This window comes from Caretta caretta, chromosome 10 (genome assembly GCF_965140235.1).
Source record: "Caretta caretta isolate rCarCar2 chromosome 10, rCarCar1.hap1, whole genome shotgun sequence".
Classification (NCBI taxonomy): Eukaryota; Metazoa; Chordata; order Testudines; family Cheloniidae; genus Caretta; species Caretta caretta.
Genome location: NC_134215.1, coordinates 55,266,913 through 55,283,590, shown reverse-complemented (window position 1 = coordinate 55,283,590; position 16,678 = coordinate 55,266,913). Strand labels below are relative to the sequence as shown.

Sequence of the window (16,678 nt, the reverse complement as noted above, 5' to 3'; positions counted from 1 at the left end):
CCAGGGAGAGACCCTCTTCCTTCCCAGCCTCAGCTCTGTGGCTGCTGTGGTGGGGGAGAGACCCCCTTCCTTCCCAGCCCCAGCTCGGGGGCTGCTGCGGCGGGGGAGAGAGGGCAATCCATCGCATTAGAAAAGTAAAACTGCTGATATTAAAATATGACTTGCGTGCTTTTATTTGTAGAACCAAAAAACATTGTTACTTTTTTTTTATATATAGCGCTTTTATCCAAATTGCTTTACAATAGTTAGCTAACGGTACAAACAACATTTGGAAAGATCATTAAGTGGTCCACGAGACCCTCATCAATTTTCAAGTGGTCTGCGAAAAAATAAGTTTGAGAACCACTGACCTAGACTATCCTTGACAGATGTTTGTCTAACTTGCTCTTAACAACCTCCAATGCGGGGGATTCCACACTCTTGGAAGCCTATTCCAGTGCTTAACTATCCTCAGAAATCTTTTCCTAATACATCTAACCTAAGTCTTCTTTACTCCATGAATATGAAATTTTCATTTTTGTTCTTTAGAGTCTAGTAGGTAGCCAGAGTATCCCTTTTAGAATTGAACAATATTGTCCTGTTCTGCTGATCAGCAGAAATCTAAAGGTAGCTTAATATAGACTCCTACTGTTGGGGGAAAAAAGATGGTTCTAAGATTGTGCTCCTTAACAACCTCTGCCCATTGTTAGGATTTCTGACAGTTCAACAGTTTAAATAATCTTGTTGGTACTCAGAGCAAGATTACCCAGGTAATAGAATCTGAACAAAACAAATGAAAGTGTTCTGATGACCGGGAATGTTGGGGCAGAGGCTTTCAATTTTTGTCTTGTATGGCAATGAGCATACACTTCCATATCATCTGACTGCTAGCAAATGGACTAACTACATCCTTTTGGGGAAATATCTTGAAAGCATACAAAGGACCTCCAACCCTGCATCAGATTCAGTGCCTGCCTGTCCCATTTTAATGTCTTCTTTTTGATGTTTGCTAAATTGAGTGGCTTTTCAACACTAGAAGGTTCACCAGTTTAAATTGATTTAGAAATCAATCTGGTTAAACTGGTGTAAACCCCTAATATAAATGCACTGAAACTGGTTTAACCCTTGCTTAATTGATTTAGCTTGTAAAATTGATAAGCCAGGGTTAAACCAGTTTGAGTTCATCAATGTTGATTTCTAAACTGACTTAAATTTAAACGTGCAATTTTCAAGTATATACAAGCCCTAAAGCAGGTTAAATGCTAGGCAATGACAATCCTGAACTTTCATTCTCCTGTTGCATAATGCCCTAATTATCCTTTGACTTCCTAAAGAAATTCTGACTTAGCCTGAATACGTTTCATCAGCTTGAGACACATGTTAACAAATTGATTTTACCAATCACAATATACCATTTTTAAGTACCTGAAGTAAAAAGATTAATTGGTTGTTGGGGATTAAATATTTTTTTCAGTGACTTGTTACGAATTACACCTAGTAGGACACGCATACAACTGCTGCGAATTATACCTTGTAGGACACGCACACAAATGCTACGAATTACACCTGGTAGGACACGCACACCAATGCTGCCAATTATACCTGATAGGTCACACACAGTTCGAATCTAGGCTGAGGCACAGAAACAAAGTCCACAACTGCAGAGTTCCCAAAAGACACTAAGTTTATTACACTCGAGCGTGGTTCCCCCTGCTAGCCGGGGGGGACCCTGAATACAGATTATACAAAGGTTATATACTTTTTAGCAAAGCATGTTGCCCTCGTGCATCGGAAACCTTAGCCAATAAACAAACCCTTATCTACCACCTATCCCTGCTTGGTGCATTCCTCGTGCTATACCAGTATGTTAATTACACAGTATGGTCCTAAAGCCATGCATCAGTAACTTTTATTATCAGAATGGAAGGCCTCACATCAAGGCCAAGAGACAGGGAGTTAGAGACTGACAAAAACCAGATACTGGGAGTCAAGGCAGGCTGGAGACGAGGAGGATTTTCACAGGGATTCACAAAAAGAAAAGGAGTACTTGTGGCACCTTAGAGACTAACCAATTTATTTGAGCATGAGCTTTCGTGAGCTACAGCTCACTTCCGATGAAGTGAGCTGTAGCTCACGAAAGCTCATGCTCAAATAAATTGGTTAGTCTCTAAGGTGCCATAAGTACTCCTTTTCTTTTTGCGAATACAGACTAACACGGCTGTTACTCTGAAACACAGGGATTCAGTATCTAAGGATCACTCCTCCTGGTGTATGATGTGCTGGCATTTAAACAATGGTGGGCCCCAGACCAAAATGGAGTCACATGTGCTAACTTTTCCTTAACAGACTTCAGATAAATCATGTGTATCTGCAAAGGGACGTTTGGAAAATTTGTCACAATTCAAGTCATAGAAGCTGGCATTGCATTAATTCCAAGTCAGGCAAAACCAAGATAGTGCTATTATTGTTAGTAGGCTAGATAAAGGACTTATGTCTGCATCTTAAAAAAAAATTAAAAGAACACACTATATAACAGAGTGATAGGTAGTTCTGGGTAAAAGCCATTACAGCTATGTATCATTTGTGCTTATATGGTTTACCCTGAAACATCCCACTATTTCAGTATTGGCACTTGATCAAGTCGAGTATTTGTTGCATATTAGATATTAGACCTGTAAATGGAACATGCTCTAAAGATAATAGTTCATAATGCAGTAAACTCTGTAGGAAATTGTTGCTGGGACAGTGTGAAGAAGTCTCCTGAGAGAATCAAAATTAAAATTGTAGCTAGCATTCACATTCCCTTTCAGAACTTTCTTCATTTGTTGAAGAGTTTTTAATTTCTGGTTTATTTACAATTGTACCCTGCATATCTTTCAGCAGCTTCAGGAATAGTTCTACTTGTGGCACCTTAGAGACTAACCAATTTATTTGAGCATGAGCTTTCGTGAGCTACAGCTCACTTCATCAGATGTATACCGTGGAAACATACATCTGATGAAGTGAGCTGTAGCTCACGAAAGCTCATGCTCAAATAAATTGGTTAGTCTCTAAGGTGCCACAAGTACTCCTTTTCTTTTTGCGAATACAGACTAACACGGCTGTTCCTCTGAAACCAGGAATAGTTCTGTATCTCGTAATGTAAATCTATGTGGCTTCTTACATTAAGACATTTCTGCAGATTCTTCATTCCATAGCCATGAATCTTCCACTGCTTTGAAGTTGGAAAGGTTTTCTGGTCAAGATATTTTTCCTTATCAGTTTTGTTGATTTGCTTTACTTTAAATTGGTCAGTACTTCAAGGGCCACGCTCCTCTTAAACATCTCTTTAGAGAGAGGGTGCCTGTGCTACAAGCCAATTAGTTCACATGTGGTCTATTTTTTAAAAAAAAATTACCTTTCTTGTTATAACAATGCCTTTTATGAAGTCATAGTGCACTTGAAATCCCTTTCAAATTAATGAACAGCTCTTCCTTTCCCTTATAATGTATGTGATTTAGGAAACCAGTATTGTGAAACAGCTGAAGTGAAGGAACTTATAAGCTTCTAGTTATTAAGGATAAACATTTTTCTGGCTTCAAAGACTTTCTCAATAGAGAGATTTTAAAACTGGGAGTTCTGGAGATCTCTTGGCTTCTCTTTTTGGTTGAATGATAAAGCATCCAACTTGGTATTTATCTTACACTTGCCAGATTCAGCCTCCCCCTGGAGCTTCAAGACCAGCTGTTCATCTTTTAGCATTTGGAGCCTTTTTTCAGTCTCTTTGGAGATACTGTTGTAAGCATTTTTTATCCTTTCAACTCACAAAAGCATTTTCTAAGGGATGCAGCTTTAGGTTTTATTTTTTTTCTTTTCTTTTCTATTACTTTTCTTCCTTTTATCCATATTCCATCCCATACCTAATACCTATTAGAATAGTTTGTGATCTCAGCTTGGCCTTTGTATTATGACTCTGGTTTAATGTTGAATATCTTTACTGAATTTCTCAATGCTAATCATATGCTATATTTGTTTGTTACAAGAGGTAAATAAGATTTTCTGAAATCCAAATATGTAATGATTAGAGAATTACACCTGCATATGATTAAGCATTTTGTAGCTTTTAAAAATGTATTCTCTTTAATCCCTAAAGATATCAAGATATTTTACAAACTGATTTAGGCCCTGATCCTGCAATGAGTGCATGGACAGAGGGACTCAATACAGGCCCAGACAAACCAGGACCCTGACTGCAACTGGATATTAATGGGCAGAACCTCACTGACTTTGCATAGTCTCTGCATAGGCAAGAGAATATGGTATCCATTATTATATCCGTATGTATTGCCTATCTTTAACTTTAGACTGCTCCCATTAAGTAAAAAACATTCTTTCATGTGACATTTTAAATCTCTAATATACTTCTCAGACAATTAACAATAAGGCTGGCCTCTGTATAAAAATAGTTAATCCAACACCTACATGCCTACCTAACACACAACTGCTTAAGACAGGAGTAGAAGAATGCTTTAGTAATTTGAAGTCACACGGGAGACTTTAAGGTAAGCAGAATGTAATTTGGCCAGAACACTAACATTTGCCCTTAAACCACTTTTCAAAAATTGCAGTGTTTTAAACCAGATTTCAGCCTGGCCAGGAGCGCTCCTCTACAGCTGCTAGGCTGCATCATGCATTGCAGATTATGTGCGGAACGATCTACAAAATGGCAGTGGTACCATCTTTGGAAAAAGCAGCTTTCCCCCATTGCTTTATCAAGGAGCTGACAGGCGATGCCCCCCCCCCCCGGCCGTCACCCGCCCTTGCATGTACAAGGCACAATGTACAGCACTGGGTCCACGTTGGTACGGCAACAATAACCCCGTGTCTCGATGCTCGGCCTGCGGCATGTCCGCTCCCGGCCGGGTACGTGGCCTGCCCGAACGGGGGGCTCATTTTCGCTGCTGTTTCCCTCCTCGGGGCTGGAGCTCAGGCAGCGGGGAAGCCAGGTGCGTTGCTCTGGGCAGTCGCTCTCACGCATGGTCCATCTCCCGCGTGCTCCGCTCGCTAGCGCGCTCAGGCTGACCCCGGCAGCCCTCACCGCCCTCGGCACCCGCGGCCAGCAGAGCCGGGCGAATCGATCGCTCCGCGCTCGGCTCATCGTGCCTGTGGCGGAGGGCTGGCTGGCTGGCTGGAGAGCGGTGATGGATGGAGAGTGCCTGGCCCTGAGCGGAGGTGAGTGAGGGAGCGGGAGGCCGCAACGGGGCGCCGCTCCGGCTCCGGCTCCGGCTCCGGCTCCCCTGGGTCGGTTCCTGCCAGCGTTGTGCTTGTGCCCCCCCAGCTGCGCTGGGCAGCGGGGTTGGCACAGGGTCTCCGGCCTGCCAACGCCGCACCCAGAGCGCTGCGCGGTGACGTCACGGCACGAGGGCCTTGTGTCACTCGCGGGCAGACGCCGTTCCTGGGGGCGGGGCAGACGCCGTTCCTGGGGGCGGGGCGGGGCGGGCTTTCGCAGGGGCTGATGCGGCCTCGCTGACTCGTTCGCTGCCCGGGGGTTTCACTGCCCCTTCTGCGCTCGCCCCTAGGGGGCACCGGCGAGTCGCCTCCGCGGCCCTGCCCGGGCTCAGGGGCCAGGAGGGAGCAAAGATTTTCCGGAAACCCGCCGTGGCCTGGCCCCGGGAATGGGACGGAGGCGCTGAGGCCTGGAGGGTCTCGCCGCCCTGCTGGTCTAGTGAGGCCCGGGGCTCGAGTCTGTCCCGCCCTCTCGCTGTGAGAGCGTGGTTAGCGCTTTGGGCACCGTTTAATCCCCACCCCCCGTCAGCCCTTTGCCCCCGTTGTTGTGGGCTTTGCGGTACCAGCAAGGGCCGGGGAGCGGGACGGAAAACGGCCCGGGGTAGCCTCGGAATCTGTTTTAACCCGTTTTTTAAAAAGGGGTTTGGTTTTTAAATGGAAGGCGCTGCCTTTAGGTGATGATTGTACCAAAAAGCGAGCAAGAACCACCAGAAAAGATCAGCTGCGCGTTCTTGCACGAAAGGAAGAGGCGTGCTTGGGGCTGAGAGCAGGCTCAGGAAGGGGGTAGCGTGTAGGACAGTGGAGCCTTGTGGTGCTCACTGCAGGCTGTATTTGAGACTCTGCCAGAGCAGCCGTGTGTATATGTGTAGCTAGGGCTTGCATGTTGTGTAGATTTAGGAAACCTTATTTGGGCCCCACTGTAATTCCTTCATAGTATGTTTGTGTAAAGAGCAAAAGACACAACAGAAGGAATCAGGAGGCCTGGGTTGAACCCTTTGCCCCTGACTCTGTGTGAGTAGGCATGTTATTTAAATGAATGCTGAAATTAAATGTCCCATATTTTCTTTGTATAAAGAAGCTGATGTACAGCTAATAGTCTACATCATTAACACTGCTTCCATAATTAAAACAGTCAAATGCAAACGTTTTTTAACAAGCACTCCCCTACAATGTTTGACTATAAATAAAGTGAAACTAATTGTATTGATATTTGTTGCACAAGCTGATGTGCACACAAGAATCAAGGTCCTGATTCTGCAAACACACATGCATTGAAATCAGTGGAGCTACACAGGGTAATAAAGTTAAGCGTGTGGATAAGTCCTTTCAGGATTGGTGCCTAAGCCTGAATAATGGGTTTTTAAAGTTCTTTCATTTGTAATAACCTGTAGTGCTGTTAATAACAGGTAAAGAATCTTGTTTGCTTACAACATAGGATTTTTTTTAATGTTGACAGTGGCCCTTCCACTGCTTTATGCCTCATTTTCTTCATTTGTCGAGCAGAGATGACACCCATCTTACAAAAGCATTGTGTAATGCCTTACTGATGCTAAAGTTATATTTAGAATGTCGGTCACAACTGCACACAGCTTAGGGGTGAAGGAACTGAAATGTTCAGATTTGGGTGCAGGTCTTCAGAATTTAGAGCCAGGCTGGTTCTACATGAGAGGATGGGAGGGAGCCAGCTTCTCTATGTCAGCCTTATTTTTCACTCCCCTGTTGTTTGTCTCTTCTCAGCTGTGTGAAGATTTCTCAAACACATTGATGCAACTTTGTGGCTTCCCAAAATGGAAAAGTTTGGTGTAGTTGTGCTTGGAAGCCAGGTTGACAAGGTGCACTCCAAGAGCAAAATATAGCTGTTGGTGGAGTCCGTAGGGTGCAGCTATACTCATCCTCTGACAGTTTTTTAGGATATTGGTGAGCACTAATCCCCAAATATATATGTAAATTAAGGGCCAAATCCTCAGAGTTGCTGAGCATTTGCAGCTGAAGTGAGTGGGAGTTAAAGATGCTCATCAGGTGCTTATTGCCTCATGATTTGGGCATACTTGCAGCCTAAAGCTCTTGATGTGTCTGGGTCAGAGTTCAGACACTCCTGTTCAAAGCAGATCTTGAAATGTTAATTGAGGGAAGAGTTCTGTCTAACTACTTGACTGCTCCTGAGTATTATAAAAATGTTTAGTTAGACAGAACTGCATTGCTCAACATGCTAGGTTATGTCCACTGATGGTGCACAGTGAAACATTAATGGGACAGGATTTAGTAATAGCACAGCAGGCTGAGGAGTAAATTGTTCCAGACCTGTACAGTCTTTTTCTTATCTGCACTATTCACATTGGTGATGTTTGGCGGTTAATAGATTTTCTGTTCAGTAGACTCAGAATTGTTCTTAAGCTTCATATATTTTCTTGCAGGTAGGGCAGAAGAGACAGGTAAATAACACGAAGCCAAGAAAACTCCTCTTTTTAATGATTTCAGAATAAGAAAATATCACTGAAATGAAGCAGCCCGTGCAGTGGATGTGCTTTTTAATCCCATGATGTCAGAAGCCACATCTCCAGAAAATAAAAGACCCCGGAGAAGCCTGTCCCTCAGTAAAAACAAGGAAAAGAATGAAAACAAAAAAAAGAATGAAGCAGAAGTTAAAGGAGCACCACCCATACCTTCAACTTCTTCCTCTATCCTTTCATTTTTTAACAACACTCCCCCAGCCAAAGTCACCTGCCCTATGTGCGGGCAGATGGTGCCAAGGTATGGGATCAACAAGCACATAGATGAAATGTGTCAGAAGAACCATGGGGATGGTGAAATGATTCTGGCTGATAGAGGACTTGACTGTTTTTTGAATCGGGGCCCATCAGGTATACCTTTGAACACTAGTTCCAGCCCATACTTTGCAAAGGAAGCTTCGACTCCAGAGAAAAATGAGAGCATCTTTGAAAGCAACTTGTTGAAAATGAGAGGAGGTGCAGGACAGCAGATTAGTCCTTACTTTAAGAAGAATAATGCTCCTGTGTACGATGTTCAGAATGAGCCAAGGGTGCAAATGATTAAAAGTATCTCTTTGGGAAACTTGTCATCTAAACTGTCCAGAAGGCACCGTATCCAGAGTAGACAACTAATAGAAGAAAACAAGAGGAATTCTTCATCTCCAGCTGTTCACAGTGTATGTGACAATGCTGCAGAATGGGGTGATGGAGAGACTTGTGCTGGGGATGGCTCTCAGAAAGAGAATCACTTTGTTCTGGTAGGATTACAAAAGCAACATGTCCCAAAAGACAGTTTAACAAAAGAACTTGAAAGTCAGGGAGAAACACGAGAAAGTGATAAAGAGACTCTTGTGGGTTCTGTTCATGGGTTTGTATCCTCCGTTAGCATTGTTGCCAGGGATCTAGTGTCTGCTGCAGGGAACACTGAGAAACACAGTTGTTCTGAAGGCATGGTGCCTAATCTTGGCAAACATACAACACATCCAGCAAGTTATAATAAAGTAGAGAGATCCGATGGTTCAGAAGCCAAAACTCAGTTCTGTGTTAAGGATATTCCTCCTTCAAGGACACAAGTGATGTGTGAGAGCCATACAGAAAACTGTCTAGTGACAGATAATACAGGAACACTTCCTGTGGAAGTTCATGAAGACTTAAGGAATGAGATGATTTATCATACTTTCTCAGAACCTATGCAAGAGGTGGATTTTCAGAGTCCTGCCAGTGACATTTTAGACAAAATAAGTGGTGCACTTGGTTCTGCGACTGACTCTTTTGGTCACCCATATTATCTCCAGAATTTCCTGATGGTCCTGCAAATGGTCTTGGAGAATCATGATGATCGGAGACTCTTTGATGAGCAAGACACCAGCACTATTGCAAAGTTCTACCAATTGTCAGGTATATTTTACTTTCGTTGATTTATTGTTGTGTTGAGTGTCCACGAGGGACTTTGCTATTGCTACTGATTTTACATGGAAGACGCTCCGTTGCCATGGTGATAGGCAACAGTATAAAACCCTAAGGTAGATAGTGTGAGGGGGAATCCTCTCCTTCCCCCCCTCCCAAAAATCCAAACAAAAAAGAGAAATAGCAATAACAGTGATTAAACCTTGATTAATAATCCTTATATGGGAGAGACAAGGTGGGTGAGGTAAAAGGTCTTATTGAACCAACTTCTTTGTGGTTTCTGTATGGGTGAAACTGGACAGTCAGTATGCTCTCAAATGAGCTCTCGCAGAAAAATGATAAAAGACAAAAACACCACATCATCTGTGGGCAGATACTTCTCATAAAGCAATTACTGCATATCTGACCTATCAGCCTTTGTCCCCAAGGGAAACCTGTACAACACCTTCAAAAGATGAGCCTGGGAACTTAAATTCATAACTCTGCTAGATACTAAAAATCATGAGATGCTGATTTTGTGGCTCATTACAACAATTTGTAACCTACTAACTCTCCTTTGTCCTATGACTGCAGAGATGTTAATTGCCCACTTCATTTTAAGTGGTTTCTTGCAACTTCTGTTAACTTCTTATGCTTAACCATCTGTACGACCTTTTATTTAGTTGTAACACTCTGGTTACCTTTCCCAGACATGAGGAAGAACTGTGTGAAGCTCAAAAGTTTGTCTCTTCCAACAACAGAAGTTGGTCCAATAAAAGATATTACCTCACCCACTTTGCCTTTTTCATATCATAGGACCAGCATGGCTATAACAACATTACAAACAATTTATATGGGAAAGTAATTTTCATTTTGACCCAGTGAAATTTGTATGAAATAAAGATAGATTTAATAATGTATTCTTTCAGAATTCCGTAGCATCGTGTTTAAAACATTGTTTTGAAGTGAAAAGCAATCTTACTCTGGTTTCTGTAAAATATATAAAAGTTTTGCTAGTAACTGATAAGAACATGTTGTTATGATATTTTGTAAACCCTGTAGAAATATTTTGAATTCTGGAGTGTAAAACCCTCCACATTTTGGAAGTTTGGATATGACCTATACTGCAGCATAGTCTCCTCTCTAATCAGCATATGGGGTTGGTGAATATCACAAGCACTGGGATAAAAGGAGAGCATCACCCAGATCAAGGCTATCAACCTTCAATCCTGCACTCCTGAATTATACTGTATATGTAGAACTTTCTTTAGTCTGAGTGGCTGGACAGTATGAGGGCAGCTGAGGTCTACATGGAATTCTCTGGTCTTATGGGATGCTCCATTTTCTGTCCACCTGCAGTGGTCATAATCTCAGTGTCCTCCCACTCTTAGTTGCACTTGTGTTTAGGTCCAAGAAATCTATCAGAATGGTGGCAGTCTGCAGTGAGGGCAATCTACAACAGTTCCATATAATTCGTAAACTACTGGCTTACAGACTGGAGGAAGACATCCTAGCAACTCTTAACCTCCTTGCAAGTAGAGGTAATTAGCATTCTGGTGCCTGTTTAGATGAGAGTAACAACTAACAGTAACAAAGATGTGAGTAGTGGTGATTATTGACATCAGTAGCACCCCTTTTCCTCCAGAAACTTCAGACTGGAATTTATGGTGTTCCCATTGCTCCCCATCTGTTTTTTACTGTTGCAGTTCTCTTCTGAGGACACTGCTAAAAGTGAAGCTGGCACCTGGTCATGTCTACGGATAACTATTGAGGAATACCAAATTTCCAAAGTGCTTAAGTTTTGTTGTATTTTTGCGAGATCCCAGTGTAATGTTTGGCTCCCTCACCATGCACATTAGGTTTGTGTGCATAATAGGTATGTGCTCATGCAACATAGTGTGTGCTTGAGCTGAGTGCACACAAGTGCCAGGCACTTAGTTACATATAGACTTTGTTGAAAATCTGGGCCTGAAAGCATTGAACTGGCTGCACTAATTAATTAATTTTGTTAACTCATTTTGGATTAACTAATGGGCAAAATGCTTCATTATAATTCAGAAGGGGAATATTTCCCCTAATGGAACCTTTGTATGTTCAGTTCTTTTGCATTGAGATCTACAGGTAATTATTCACATTCATTTTCTTTTTGTGCTAGTTTAAAAATCTCTCGTGATTTTTTTTGTTTCACTTTTCAAATTAAAATGGAAGAAAGCTGGCTGAATAAATGTTGTTAATGGACCATGACTCCAAAGCTGTGACTTCTTTGTCCATTTTAATATTTTTCTAAAAGTCCCAAATGATTTTAAACTCTGGTGCATGACACAATAGTAATAAAAAGAAATCTATGCAGATCCAGAATTTTTGGATAGGTATCCTCTGACGTGTCATCACAGAAAGTAGGAAGCTTTCATTGAATAATTTATTAATGCTCATATCTTGGACTGAAGGTTAATATTACACAGTTTTTGTTTCACTTGTTTGACATCACGAAGTGCTTAATACCAAACTGGAGTTGGATGACAGAATATGACAATGTTGGTTCGTGCTTGTTAGGATGAGTAGTCTTGTGGCTGCAGTTCATATACATACCTAGTTTATAAGGTTTGTTTGTTACTTAAAGATCTGAATCTATACATACTGCTATAGACAATGCAGTAATTCAATACAGTTCTTTTTGCCATGAGAGGAAGAGGGCAACATTTTTATAATTAATATGTAAAATTTTAAAGAATCCATAAATGAATGGAGAAGACACATAATGGGAATGTAAGAAGTGAACAACAGATATGGAGATACTTTAGACCACGGATCGGCAACCTTTGGTACGTGGTCACCAGGGAAAGCCCCTGGCGGGCCGGGCTGGTTTGTTTACCTGCCGCATCCACAATTTTGGCTGATCGCAGCTCCCACTGGCACGTCCCTTGGCCCGTGCCGCTTCTCGCAGCCCCCATTGGCCTGGGATGGCGAACCGTGGCCAGTGGGAACCGTGATCAGCCGAACCTATAGACGCGGCAGGTAAACAAACAGGCCTAGCCTTCCAGGGGCTTTCCCTGGCGGGCTGCGTGCCAAAGGTTGCTGATCCCTGCTTTAGACAATTTGCTGTTTGAGAACTCTCTCCTGTCTCATTTAAACGTGTATGTGGTGACAGCTTGAAGATATGGTAAATAAGTACAATATAAACACACACACAAAAAATGGGATTGATGTTCCTATCTGATGTTACAAGTTGTATAAATAAAGTTGTAGGGTGAAAATCAAATTAGTTACTGTAGAAACTCTGGAATCAACCCCCAGAATAGGTCATAGCAGTTCCACTTGATCTTTTATGTAGAGGTAACCTTCTTGTCTTTTGCAGTGTGTGATCTAAACAGTTTTTCCCCAATAGCTCAGGGAACATAGAATAAGTGTTACCGCAAAGCAATGCTGATAAATTATCTGTTGTGCCTCAGCATCATAGTAAAATGTGATCTCCTTTTCTCTAGGAGATGGAGTATGATGACTCACTGAGAAGTGTTGCTGTGAGGAAGTGACTGGATAGCATTAAAACGACAGATTGTACAGAAGCTATTATAAAATTAGCGAGTCTTCAGTTTAATATATTTTGTCCCATATTTGTTAAAAGTTCAGACAAACTCATTGCCTGTTCCCTATTATTAGATCTTGCTGCAAAAGCCTGTGTTATCATTCAAACAAATACAGGGTGGATAAAAATCAATGCTTTTTTTTTAATTGGATTTTTTTAGTTTATATTAAATATATTTTTCTTAAAAAATAAACCTATGTTTCAGCCTTACTATAATCTATTAAAATAATTTAAATTAAATAAAAAAAGTAAGTAGTACCCTTTACTGGTGAAGTTTTAAAGAAAGTTAAACCACTGAACTGCTGGAAGTCACTGGTTATGCATCCAAAACCAGTTTGTTGAAGTGCTAAACCAGCAGTAATCTTTTTGTAGGTGCAGAGAGAATATTTTCTTCATTTCAGTTTATCCAATTAGTTCTGTTCAATGTTAATTCAAAATTGAGAAACTGATTGTGAGTTGAAAATACAGGAAAGCTTGCTTTTCTCTTCCAATCCAACTAGGTATGAGAGGATAAGACTTACTAGTTCTAAACCTTGAAGGACATGGCAGCCAGAAACAATACATTCAATTCGCTAACTAGGGATAATACTACTTTTGTGTATTAAATCAGTTAGTTTTAAATTCAAAACATGTTTTTATAACTTTTTTTTTTCTGGTATATCCAGCACATTTAAGGTATTTTTATTTAAATAATAATAATTTTTTAAAAGCTGGTTTTGTGCCTTTTTAATTGCATTTTGCCACAAATCACAATTTAAAAAAATAATAATCTAGTAAATAAGAAATGCCTCATTCACCATTTTCTGATGTAATAAAAATTTAAAAATTAGGAATCTGAATAAATGTATGTTAATATTATATAATTGCTTATATTATTTATATAATAAATAAAGGTGTATAGATATACATATCCTCTTAGCAAAAAGTACTACTAAATTTAGTGTAAAGACTATATTTTGTAGCAAATCACCATGGTTTTTAGGAAAATAACTTAAAAGTACAAATGGAAAACAAGACTGAATTTATTATTTAGATGAAAGTTTCCTGCTTGCTGATTTTAAATGATAATTAAAATTGGTAATTTACATTGCTTTCATTTAAATCAGTCCACTCTGGTATAAAATCATGCTGCTTCAGTAGAACTTTATATCGGAAAAGACAGTTTTTTTGTTGATATATACACATGTAATGCATTAGTTAAGCTATTTGCATAGTATGTATACTTCACTAATTCATTAGTTTTTGCTAAAATGCATATCTGATTTCTTCAGCTGATGGTTTTTGATATATGGAAGTTTATTAGTACAAGTTGATAGAACGAGTTAGGACAGTATTGCTCCATCTCAGTAATAATTTATTTTTACAGGGTATGGTTGCTATCTGTTCTGCAGTGAGCTTTTTTAGCTGCAGTGATTATTATGCAGGAGAATTAATATATTTTTAAAGGTAAAATTGCTTTTAAAGCAACTTTTCATTCCCCCCTCTTCTGTCCCAGCCTTTACAAAAAAGAAGTGTTTTATGTTGGAAATAGGTTGTTAACTATCCATTTGTTTATGCAAAGGATGCAAAAACTCAAATGTTCTAAAGAAAAGCTCATATATTGGTTAGGTACTTCCTGGTTCTAAATGCTCATCATTAAGCAGTTTTCTGTAGCGTTGTTAGCTTTGCTAAATGTTGAGCAGCTGTGAGTTGTTCTTGAGTTCTAAAATAATGTAGTAGCAGTTAATGTAAAGGTGCGTAAAGTTTAGTTTAAGCCTAAACTCTGTAGGCTTAAAACATGTCTTACTTTGTTTGGAGAATCTTGGCAAGGAATGTTTTCTATATTTTACATAACATTTTTAAAAAATCTGTATCTCTATTGGAAAAATTAAATACCATTTTGGTAACACTCCTTAATGCACTATATGAGCTCCTCATTCTAGTCTGCAGCCAAATGACATGTGCCAGTCCTGGAGTAACACTTGTTCCTACAGACGTCACTGGGTACTAATGCACAGTCAGAGAACTAAACAAAGCAAATATGATTGCCATTTTTGCTTCATTAAAAATGCAGTGGAAATAATCACCATGTAATCACTTTCCTCAGGCTTTTTGCATCTTTTCCCAATCATATTTTCACTTAAAGCAAGGTTGTTAGTTTCAGCTGAAATCTGAAACTGCTTTTCATGTGAGTGAAGCCATTGTATTAACGATATCAATAACAACAGAAAAAACCTACCCCCAAGGTTATGTGCTACAGAATATGAGGCTTGAGTAGAAGTATTAGCACAGGACCTTTGAGATAAAGCCATATTTCCACTACAGTTACTGAATTTCAGGTTTAGTTTTGTCATTTTCCATGGGGGGTAAGAGTGGGTAGGATATTGGTGTGTGAGTCCTCATTCTCTCTCTCTCTGTCTCTGATTTGCAAAGAATCAAAGACACTTCAAAGAAACTGTAATACCACTGGGGAAGTTACAACTTGGGCCTTTGAATATAATTCTCCCAGTGGAATGATCCATCTAATTTATTGAAAGACACATCAGACAAAAAAAAGTCTGGAGGAGAGAAGTAAGTTTACAGCCAAAAGAAAAGTTTAATAAGCATGAATAAGTCAGCTGCCATTTTCTAATTACATCAGAACTGATGGTGTTTAAATTAATATGTCTGCTTTTATTATTGATCGGTTATAGTTGAGCAGGAACAGACAGTGGTAAACAAGTTAGAAGCTCATCAGGAGTCAGAGCACTATGTGCATGCAGAAAGATGCTGAAAGTAAACGCATTTTAAATCCACCAACCAGACAACCTTCTATTAATGAGTTTTTTTTAATATCCACATTAAATTATGAGCAATGTTTTTGTTTAATTTTTGCATATCTTTCATCTTAGTGAAAAATAAATTAATTTCCTGTTTTGGTGTGCCTATATAATCACACTGCTGCACTGTTAGATTCTGCCAACACATATGAGTAACTTTACAGTGTGAAAGCGGCAGAGAGTCCTGTGGCACCTTATAGACTAGCAGACATATTGGAGCATAAGCTTTTGTGGGTGAATACCCACTTCGTCTGATGCTTTTACAGATCCAGATTAACACAGCTACCTCTCTGATACTTTACATGTGTGAGTAGTTCGAAAGTGGGACTGTTTGTATGTAGAGTTACTTCCCTTTTAGTAAGTGTGTGTTAGCATCAAGTTGTTAAAATATAAGATCCTTGCAGCAGGGACCTGGTCTTATATTTGCAAAACACCTTGTACACCTATGGCATATAAATGGATAGTCATTGATCGTATTTCCTTTTGTTTGTTTGGGTCTTTCACACAGCAACAGAGGAAAGAACTTTTGTTAAATAGGAAAATTTGAAATGCTGTGACATTTTTTCTGGCTTTACAATAAAATTTTCAGGCAGCAGGTACTATACCTGAAGCGACTTCTGTTTTTTTTTAATGTGTAGATTTCAAATTGACTATATCTTTCAAGGGCAGGTTAATGCCAGCATTATGTGGTTTAACTTGCATTCTTCAATATCTGTAGAGTCAGGAGCTATTTGGATAAATATGTGATTTTTCCTATTTTTCAGGAAAACCAAAGATCCAAATGCAAAATGTCATAGTTAAAGATGTCAGATGGATTTTTGACACTTCTTGGAAGGCTTTTGTTCTGTGCTAGAGTAAATGGATTCAAATAAGATGTATTTTTACTGGTGACAGATCTAGCTCTGATATTTTTCATGCTGAAAGAAAAGCAAACCCTATTTTATTTGACCAGCCATCTGAAAATTTGAAACATAAGAATTATTTCTCAGTAGGAATAAATGTAAAACCTACTTGAAGATACATTACAAAATTTTTCACGTGTGAATGGAACTTGCACATTAAGCCAAAAATAGGATATTCCTTCTGTAAAGTCTGATCCAAAAAACCTATTGAAGTCAATAGGGATGTTTCCATTAACTTCCGTGGGTTTTGGATAAGGCTACAGTACTAATCCTATA

The 16,678-nt window shown here is 39.9% G+C and overlaps 1 protein-coding gene across 12 annotated transcripts in view; it reads left to right on the top strand.

Moving 5' to 3' along the window:
• Positions 1-4,757: 4,757 nt before the first annotated feature.
• The window catches only part of FAN1 (FANCD2 and FANCI associated nuclease 1), a 44,845-nt gene continuing 32,924 nt past the window's right edge, over positions 4,758-16,678 (top strand). For 2 of the 12 annotated variants that reach the window (XM_048868234.2, XM_048868236.2), the window contains exons 1-2: positions 5,452-7,161; positions 7,659-9,131. In XM_048868234.2, coding sequence (XP_048724191.2) covers positions 7,781-9,131 — 1,351 coding nt within the window. In that variant the 5' untranslated portion in view covers positions 5,452-7,161; positions 7,659-7,780. Of the gene's footprint in view, positions 5,191-5,451; positions 7,162-7,658; positions 9,132-16,678 lie in introns of those variants that run through there. The other 10 variants (XM_048868230.2, XM_048868231.2, XM_075133022.1 and 7 more) reach the window with 10 other exon arrangements.